The sequence below is a fragment of the Sinohyriopsis cumingii genome, chromosome 12 (genome assembly GCF_028554795.1).
Source record: "Sinohyriopsis cumingii isolate HCF-2022 chromosome 12, ASM2855479v2, whole genome shotgun sequence".
NCBI classification, from domain to species: Eukaryota; Metazoa; Mollusca; class Bivalvia; order Unionida; family Unionidae; genus Sinohyriopsis; species Sinohyriopsis cumingii.
Genome location: NC_142972.1, coordinates 40,215,140 through 40,226,008, shown reverse-complemented (window position 1 = coordinate 40,226,008; position 10,869 = coordinate 40,215,140). Strand labels below are relative to the sequence as shown.

The 10,869-nt window shown below is 34.9% G+C and overlaps 1 protein-coding gene across 2 annotated transcripts; it reads right to left on the bottom strand.

The window, feature by feature from the left end:
- Nucleotides 1–241: 241 nt before the first annotated feature.
- Nucleotides 242–10,038, bottom strand: LOC149786305 (uncharacterized). 2 transcript variants are annotated; one of them, XM_089978176.1, is made up of 2 exons: nt 9,791–10,038; nt 242–2,968 (listed from the first exon to the last, which is right to left on the bottom strand). In XM_089978176.1, exon 2 carries the CDS (start codon nt 2,966–2,968, stop codon nt 1,931–1,933), a length of 1,038 nt encoding a protein of 345 aa, XP_089834302.1. In that variant the 5' UTR covers nt 9,791–10,038; the 3' UTR covers nt 242–1,930. Both variants share the same exon structure in this region, with proteins under 2 accessions (XP_089834302.1, XP_089834304.1).
- Nucleotides 10,039–10,869: the final 831 nt, after the last annotated feature.

Sequence of the window (10,869 nt, the reverse complement as noted above, 5' to 3'; positions counted from 1 at the left end):
ATATATATATATATATATATATATATATATATATATATATATATATATATATATATATATATATTCTCTACGAAACAAACTTGCTTGCTTACTCGTGCTATGGTTTCACTAGTAGTTTGGTCAATGTAGCTGAGAATAATATTTGCTCAATTCTTTGAACACTTAAAATTGTATAAACTAAATAATTATTGTTTGATTGGCTAAGATTGGAGCAATTGTCAATCATGGCTAATAGTATTAACTCAATAGACACGTACATTGTCCTCGGTATCACTGACATCTAACAAGTTAAAGAAAAATTTGCGAACCCAGATGATGTAATTATCTGGGCACTGAACTAGTTTCCTCTCGAAATGAATCTGAGGAAACGGTTTCAGATCAAGAGGACAAGGACTGTCATCAACTAGAATAAGACTCAACTTCGATTTTTTTACATTGTGAATTTCTTTGGCTATACTGATGAAGTACTGGAGCTCCCCCTTTGGCTCCTCGTTTGCCTCCAGTATCAAAACAATATGCATGCTTGATTTCATGAATTTTATTTGCTCTTTTCCTCTCCATCTTCCAGGTTTGACTTTATCACTATTCCTAGTAAATCGTAGGCCTGATTCGCAAACCGCAAAGTCCTCAACTGTCTTGGAAAGAAATGAAGCTGGGGTCGGTTCTCCGTCTATACTGGTCTCGGCTTCTTCATCGTACAGGAAATAAATGTCAAATTCTGCTTCTGAGTTGTCAGAGCAATCAACCGCAAAACGCCTGTTGAAGTCTTTGACTTGCTTCTTCCATTTTGTTCATGCTCACCAAATTGAAAGCGTATTCGAGGCATGCTAACTTTCGAAGCCCCTTACTGATCTGTGTACCTTGCGCACAGTCCTGAACGGCTAACAAAGCTACTGCTTTCTCGAATTCCTTCTGTATCAGTAAGGTTTTAATAATTTCATGAATTTCTTCTTCAGGTTTCATGATCATATCACGTAGACCACTTAAATCACCATATTGTCATAACATGTTCCTCAGCTCTGCCAGTTCTTCCAGTATCGCATCGTCTGACTGTTGTGGATTAAATATGTCATTTAACATAGGCAAGGCCATCCATCCATCTCTGAGAAAATTTAACGCCACATGTGCTTTTGTAGCCACCTTTTCTATTGCTTTTAGCAAGTACTTCACAGCATTCTTCTCTAAATAAAATTTTTGTTCCGAATTTCTCTCGCGTTCGGCCAAATCTTTGCAACAGGCGGCAAGATGTTCGTAACAAGATACTTCGATAATGGATGTTTTGTATTCTTCCATTTTCAAAGTAGTCAAAAATGTTTCAAAAGCTTCCTTACGTTTTCGTATCTGTCTAAATACAATACCCTTTTCTAAAGCTGCCCATGCATTGCCGCCTTTAATTGCTTTGTTCAAATGACAAAATATACTGTCGACAATCATATTCTCTTTTCTTGGAATAATCCATACATGCTTGTATCCTTTTGCTACAGCTCGTTTAATATGCTGGGATCTCCTAGAAGGATCGGGATGTTGCTCGTTAAATGGAAGACAAACGCGTTCAGAGACATTTTGCTCGCATTCGTCATTTCCTGTAGCCATGAGTTCAGACTTTCCATTTAAAAGACCAGTTGCTCTTGTCTTTGTTATTGAACGTTCGTGAGAAGAGTTTGTTTCTTTTCTAATGGATGTAGGATCAGCTTTTCGGATGCCTCGACCTCGATGTGATCTGCCATGGTTTTGGGATCTACCATAACTCGCATCGACCTCGCCTGAGTAATTCTTGCCTACATTTCTAAGGCTGTCGCTGTTAACAGGGAATCTTTGGTTTTGTAGAGACCTTTCATATATTGTATCTAGTTGATGTTGACCTCGTTCATTGGATTGAACTTGTTCTCCAGACTTTAACTGTTCATGGCTTACCTCGGAATCTCTTGATTTATCTGAAACTTCTTTTCCAGGACGGTAACCTCTTCCTTCGAAGTAACGTTCCTTTAGTCTGCTCTTCAAAACAAGAGCAAGATGATAGTGTGCAAATGAAGTTTCCCTTTTTTTTTAAAGATTGCCTCAATACGTTCTCCGCCTTGTCTAGCTTTTTTAAATATTTTAAATTCTTTCCACATATGTTCAGTATCTCGGAATCGTCATCGCATAATTGAAGAGCTAAATTTAGCAGACTTTCGGTATCTTTGTCCTTTATTGCTGCCGGGAACAACTCTTCTTTGCCTTTCGTGAGGCCAGTCCCTGTAAAGGTGGAATATGAAAATTCTCCTAGGGTTGCATAACATCTGCCTCTCCATCTAGCGGAAGATTCGGAAGAAGCGACTTCGTATAGCATTGCAGCTGCTTTTGTCATACAATTGTCCTTGTTTTTTTGTTCCCATTCTTTCGTTGAAATGGTGTTTCCAGCATTGCAAAACTTTCGATATATGATTCCAAGATCCATCTTCCATAATTGTACTAAATTAAATTCAATGCATTTGTCAATTTGGCTGTCAAGCAGTTCCTCGTACAATTCCATGGATTTCAAAAAATAGTGAGGTCCAAAAACCGAGTAGGAATAGGCCATTTCTGCCCTCCCTCGTAAAAGTAAATCTGACCTTGATTTTACTATTTCTTCAATCTGATTCAGTTCTTCGTCTGCTTCATTCAAGTGACCATCTTCTCTTGTCATCCACACTCGATTGCAAAGGGCAACAATGTTTTCTTTTTCCAGTTCTATACATTTTCGGCTGTGTTCATGTGCTTTCTCTTTCGCACCTACATTCCAGCATAAGAAAGAGAGCAAATATAACAGTCTTGATTGCTCTGCTGTCGACTCAAATTCCCCAGACTCATACAGCGTCTCTAATTTCCTCTTGTATATTTCTACATGCTTGGGTTTGTTTAGTTCTTTTATATCCAGGTTGAATGATGAAGGATATTGTTTAAAACTTTCACTGAACTGGGCCTCCTCTTTATCTAAATCTGACTCCATCTGAAACACAATAGATCGTCCGTAATATGCCTTGGATGAAATTATAATAGAGCTTTAAACATTTAGCACATCTATAATCTCTGCACAATTAGGAATAATCATGCACATATGTATACCTGTGGATGTTGATTTAAACAGTATTTATTTGTAGAAATGATCACGGAAAGTACATCAAAAGAGTGATGTAAATGGCAAATTAGTCCACCCCTTGTTTAATAATCTCCTATGCAGGCAATAATAGGATACAGTTGACACTAGAGTTAGCTGACAAATGAATCTCCATGACACGGATCTTTTGTTCAAGGTATGCTGTTTTGCGCAAAACTTCAGAAACTTTACTGCTTTATTAAACTTACTAAGACCGTGATTTTTACCTTTAGAACCCAGAATCTACACGTTTCTTTATTTCCCTAATTATCCACACATTTTGGTCAGGTGACTTTCTCTAGAACAAGTTATTCTACAAAATCCATGTCTTTAAGCCACAGTGATCTTGACCTCTGCTATTTAACCCCAAAATCTTAAGTACAAGCCATCCACCAACTTTGATCAAGGTACGCGGTTTTAGAACTAATTTACTTTGCAATATATACTTTTCTTCTCTCAGTCACAGTGACCTTAACCTTTGACCTTTGATAATACAAAGTTGACATACTACTGTAAATACTGATTGTTTGAAAAGTAGCCCGAGGAAGAAGATCTAATACAGTTGAATAATTCTCGTACAACTGAACAAGGTGTGACAGGATAGTGATATAGACGGGTAATATACATGTGGAAAATGTAGGAGACAAAGAATTAAATGACGCAAAGAAAGAAGTAAAGCTAATTGGTTCAATTTTTATTCGAAGGTGGGACAAATAAACTCAAGATCAAAGCTGATATAATTCTGAAATCACATACATACATACATACATACATACATACATACGTACATGCACACATACATACATACATACATACATGCATGCATACTTACATATATACATACGTACATATATACATACGTACATGCACACATACATACATACATACATACATACATACATACATACATACATACATGCATACATACATACATATATACATACGTACATGAACACATACGTACATGAACACATACATACATACATACATACATACATACATACATACATATATTTCAGTAGAACCGCGGGTCCATTTTGTCTGAATGAAAGTATTTACATACATACATACATACATACATACATACACACATACATACATACATACATACACATACATACATACATACATACATACATACATACATACATACATTTCAGTAGAACCACGGGTCTATTTTGTCTGAATGAAAGTATTTATCCTGTTGAATATATTAAGCATACGGTATGATATTAACGATATCAACATTGAGTAATGCATAAACTAGTTTAAATGCTAAACAAATAAAAACTGGTCTAAGAGACTTATTCAGTGTTCAGAATAAATTTTGATTCAAGCCCAGATTTGAGCCACATGGTGAAAATAAAAATAAAATTAGCTTTGAACTTAACAAACAAATGCATAACTCTCGATATAAAATATAGATCGTAAACATTGAATTAGAATAGCAATACCATTAAAATGGAACCATATCACAAACACGCATCCAAATTGGCAAACTAGCAATGTTATTTCCTGCAGTGAAACATTTATTGAAATTCGCAGTTCCGCAGTACAGAAAGTTTAAAAAGAATGTGGGGATAATTGATTTACTCTTTTCTTCTATTTATTTTAAAATGAGATAAGCTATGGTACATATATTTTTTTTCAGCCCAAGCCATTAAAGGTTGTCGGGACAGATATTGTTTTGAAAAGGGGATATTAATTTTAAATCTTTGTTTTCTTACATTTTGACTTTTTGAGAATGTAAATAGAGTGACACAGTATCATTTCGTCTCGATTTTTTATGTATAAAACTTGCTATATCCCTCGTCCAGACAGTTTATATTTTGTGTATAAAATTTGCTATATCCCTCGTCCAGACAGTTTATATTTTGTGTATAAAACTTGCTATATCCCTCGTCCAGACAGTTTATATTTTGTGTATAAAACTTGCTATATCCCTCGTCCAGACAGTTTATATTTTATGTATAAAACTTGCTATATCCCTCGTCCAGACAGTTTATATTTTATGTATAAAACTTGCTATATCCCTCGTCCAGACAGTTTATATTTTATGTATAAAATTTGCTATATCCCTCGTCCAGACAGTTTATATTTTGTGTATAAAACTTGCTATATCCCTCGTCCAGACAGTTTATATTTTGTGTATAAAACTTGCTATATCCCTCGTCCAGACAGTTTATATTTTGTGTATAAAACTTGCTATATCCCTCGTCCAGACAGTTTATATTTTATGTATAAAACTTGCTATATCCCTCGTCCAGACAGTTTATATTTTATGTATAAAATTTGCTATATCCCTCGTCCAGACAGTTTATATTTTCTGTATAAAACTTGCTATATCCCTCGTCCAGACAGTTTATATTTTATGTATAAAATTTGCTATATCCCTCGTCCAGACAGTTTATATTTTATGTATAAAATTTGCTATATCCCTCGTCCAGACAGTTTATATTTTATGTATAAAACTTGCTATATCCCTCGTCCAGACAGTTTATATTTTATGTTCATTTTTCAACGTATTTGACAGATTCTTTTTGACAAATATTTGTCCATGTGTAGTGTTAAATTCCTTAGGTATTATAGAAAAATTATATCATTGCCCATTTATACAGGGCCGGCGCAAGACCCGGCCAGACTATCTGGCGCCCTAGGCAAGGTTAGATTCTAGCGTCCCCCCCCCCCTCGGAAAATATTAATTTCCAAATTTATAAACAATAAAAAATTTTACAAATGCGCACCCTGAAATCAGCGCCCTAGGCGGCTGCCTAGTTTGCCTATATGGTAGCGCCGGCCCTGCATTTATATGTATATTCTCTAGTTTTTAGACCCATGACGCACCTCCATGCCCGTTTTGTCTTTAAAACTCCATGTCACCTCATAATCTTATTTTCAAACACCAATACATTCATACAATAAAAACAAAATTGTTGAAACATCTTAGGTCAGCCCCATTTAGGGACCGTCCATTTAGTACGTACCCATGGAGGGGGAAGGGGTTAACCCAAATGTATACGCTTGCTAATGGGGGGGGGGGGGTTTCTACTGATAATGTACTTACGCATAGAAAACGGGGGTGGGGGTCGGGATCGGTGAAACCTCGATAATAATTTGTCTAATACGTAACCTGTTCGACTAGTCAGCGTTTGAATTTTAGTGGACACTAGACAAAATGTTTAAAGTTACGCAGCTTATTCCTTTGATGCAGCCAGACAGTCAACGTCGGTGGACTACACGCTAATATTATTAATCCTTGATCGTTTTGTGCGTGGATTAAACATAGGCCGTTCTATAGAATTGGGGGGGGGGGGGTGCGTCATACGTACATACGCAGGTGAGGATGTGTGTAAAAAAGTATGCATGTTTACGGGGGAGCGGGGGGATCTCAAGCTTTGCCAGATTTTTGCGTTGGTACTAAACGGATGGCCCCTTACGTCTGTTTTTCTTATTCTTGAAATTAAAATCGTAGGCTACCTCGAGCTAATTTTAGTGTGTTAAATTCTAAGCCCATCCTTCATGATAATTTGTTTTGAAAACTTCAAGACCACCTACCCACCACCTATCTTTATTCAAAATCCAACACTCTACCTCACCAGCACAGACAAGCATCTTTTTAAACCCTAGTTGTGTTTCCAAAATTCCCAGACCTCACGACTAATTTTGTTTTCTAAAGCCCGCCCACCGTCATAATTTAATAAAAAAATAATTATTATCCAAAATTAAAAATTTTGTGTTCTAATTTAGACATAACTGTTCAATCCGTAACACAACCGATAACAATTCTGTATCACAGGAATTCACGTGAAAGATTGGCATTTATCTCATTTACATATAACAAAAATTCGTATAATAGATATATACATTTCACGCTTACTTTCAAATACGGAAACTGTTGTTTTATTGCTTTATGCCATTACATGATCATCAAGCTTTTAATTCAATGCGAACAACACAGATCCAAATAATTTAACATCATCTGTACTAACCCTAATTTGCATCCTCATCATGACTGCAGATATATTAATGAGAAAAAGAAGTTATACTTGACTGGGAATGGACTTGAAGAATATAAAACTGTACACGATTTTTTTAGAACAAACACCTTCTAATGTGTTAAGAGCCAACAAGCACCATTGTTTTTACGGAGCTGAAGTTGTTAAATACTAGAGAAAATTACCTATTGTAAAAAAAATTGAAATGTCTACAACCGAGGAACAAATATTATAGGCTATCATATTCAGCAACATTGGAATTGATTACCAGAAAAAAGATATATAAGATCAAGAATGCTATCATGTCATGTGTCATGTGTGTGTGTGTGTGTGTTGTATATAATCGGGTACGAAATAGGGCAAGTATTACACAGCCTGTTTCCACTCTTCAAGAAACCCTGAAAACGTTCTTTGAAAATTAATTTTAGACAAATAAAGGTATGATTCCCGTGAAAACGTTATAATAAGATCTCATCAGTATATTTCAGATTCCACGGTTAATGGTGATGGTATCATTTCGTTACCAAGTGATATGTTTTTGAAAATAGGTAGCATTATTGGGTACAACAGCAATTTAATTGGTACTTGAACTTATGAATGGACACGGCGTTAAATACCAACGTGGTCAAGGGTATGACCCAAACACCTGTTAAACAGTCTGTCCCAATTCGTCAAAAGACAAAAAAATGATATGAATGAAAAGAAACCTAAGTAAGTATTATGTATACAAGAAGGATACAATTAGTGGAACCCTTCTAATCCGTACAACTGATAGTGTGCATGATATAAATACAACAACATAGAACAATAAAGAAGAATTTCCTATTGCGACTTTTGTTACAAGTGTTGGTGTCGTTTGCTCATTGAACCATTATTTTTTATATTTAAGTTTGTATTCTTGTGTTTGATAATTATAATCATTTTTATATTTTTCTTACAATTGCAAGACTATCCAGTTAATGCAAAAATCATAAGAATGACATTATCAGCTAACACAGAAATAGCTTTTCCACTAAATGTAAAATGCCAGCTTATTACACCAGCATTAAACTATGCAATACTGCCGCTCATCTACTTTTAGCAAACTGAAATAAATAACTATCAAGATTTTACATACCTCTTTAAATTTATAAATTAACGAATCGTTGGAACAGTCGCCGCCGCTACAGTCGGCACTGCCCCATGCACACCCTCTTCCTACTGTTAAACACTTACAAATACATGATATTGTTAGACCAATAGTATCTGCTATCATACCAGTAGAAACTAGGAAATGTTACAGTTCTTTTAAACTTTCACCAAATGGTTCCATTGCTTTAACTTTTGACTCGGTGTTATTAATATTTACTCTAACTTTACTCTTAAATAATAACCAATTATTATTCATAAGTCTGCAATATTTAATTTCATTGAACCTTACAATTTGCATTTGTATCTACTTCTATTTTCTTCTTTCTGTATTACAATTTAAGGTCTTTTGTCATTCATAATATTTATTATTTTATTTAACCAACAACATTCACACAATCCCTTAATCCTCTTCCTTCTACTGCATACACTAATTTTTCACATTATCTTCCTGAGAGTAAACCCCTGTTAGGCCTAATCTTGTCCATCTTCATTTCACTTTTTTAAAATCAATATTTCCTTATTTTATTAAATCAAAGCGTAATTTTATTGCATTATTTTACAATCTGTTTCACCATATATTGTTACTGGTAACTTGATTGAAGCTGTTGACCCTAATGGTTCATTTCTTTTAAATGCACCCGTTTATATTTCCTCCGTAGCTTTAGCAGTTTGCTGAGTAGGTGGTTGCATTTCTGTAGAATCAGTCTATGGTTGTTTCCATATATTTCCCTCCTTTGTCCTTTCTAATATTTTTCGTATATAACACTCACACCTTGAAGTAGGTACTGAATCATATTTTGTTTACTCTTTTTGTATATGTGTATTGTATTTATTTATACCTCTTGGTATACCGATATTTCTTTATTATAATAAAATGAGGTTAATTACTTCTATTACGTTTCATCTGTATGGAACATAAGTTGAATAAATTCATGGTATTGATCGGTGCATTTGTATAAGTTACATAAATTCATGTATTAATCGGCTACTTGCATATTTGCATAAGTTAAATAAATTCGTGCTATTGATCGGCTACTTGTATATTTGCATAAGTTAAATAAATTCGTGCTATTGATCGGCTACTTGCATATTTGCATAAGTTAAATAAATTCGTGCTATTGATCGGCTACTTGTATATTTGCATAAGTTAAATAAATTCGTGCTATTGATCGGCTACTTGCATATTTGCATAAGTTAAATAAATTCGTGCTATTGATCGGCTACTTGTATATTTGCATAAGTTAAATAAATTCGTGCTATTGATCGGCTACTTGCATATTTGCATAAGTTAAATAAATTCGTGCTATTGATCGGCTACTTGCATATTTGCATAAGTTAAATAAATTCGTGCTATTGATCGGCTACTAGGTCAGCATGTGGATTATATCATTTTAGGATGTCAAGGTGACCCCCGTCGAAAAAGAAAAAGTGGGTAAACAAATCAAATCCATTTTTGTAACCAGTGCTTCGAAATTAACAGATATAAAGATAAAGATGTATGGAGCCATTTACACTTAAGTAAGTTTGTATGTACATTATTGCAACTCACCTTCTGATCAAAACATATCCACCATAAATTTCATGGCCTGTCACCAGTAACTGGGCAGGATGTTTCACCGTAGATATCGAACATTTAACGTCTGCATTTCACCTTATCAGTACATAAAATTATGATTTCTGACCAGGATTGTTTCTGCACTGCACTGCATAATCAGAATACGAACCAATTTTTCATTGATATGCGTAAATGTGCAAATGCACAAAAATATAGTTACTACTTGCGACTATAAAGCACGTATACACTTCTCGAGAATGGCTATGAACTACCTGACATTAGCATTAATATCTAGCATGGTGACCTGGCGAGATAATATTGAAATGAGACTGACGTAATGCGCTCTGCAAAGATGAATAATGCAAACGTTGCACAGTTAAAGCAAGTGCGGTTATTATAAAATGCTTACGACGTCAGACGTTACGCATGCGTGATATTAGTTCGTGACTCTAGATAATGAAGAATGTTATCTCTGGCTTTTGTCAAGGAGTGCAAAACGGTATATATCCGTGTTATGTGTCTAGCCATCGATATTTATTTCCATCAGCCACCTAATATCCAGCCAGTTTCTGATTTTAAAAAAAAATATTTTCCCACTAATACTAATTCTAAACCCCCTAAACCATCTTTATTTCCTCCTTAAGGAAATTGATAACAATATATAGAAACGGTACGGATACTAAAATGACAAAACTCGTGCATACATAAACAAGAATACAAATGTTTATGTTTAATTGGTATGACCCCCGTACCATACAAGCGTCACCCGATAAGGAATGGTTTCAGCCATTTTGGAACCGCTACAGTCTCTTATTTTAGGGTATGAAAGCTATATGGTCTTCCCCACCGGGTAAGTGGTCTTACTAAGTACATAACAATGGATCAAATAACAGAATCAATTTAGAAAGCATTAAGCACCAAATTTCGAGGTGGAGATTTTCCATTCTATTTCGAAATCCCGAAACGTGTTATGTCACCCTAATGTTGATTGCGTTCTCAACAGATAAATCATTTATTGATATTCTCGAATCCATTATACGTATGAGGTACGAAGTACAATTTTCAAGGTTGAA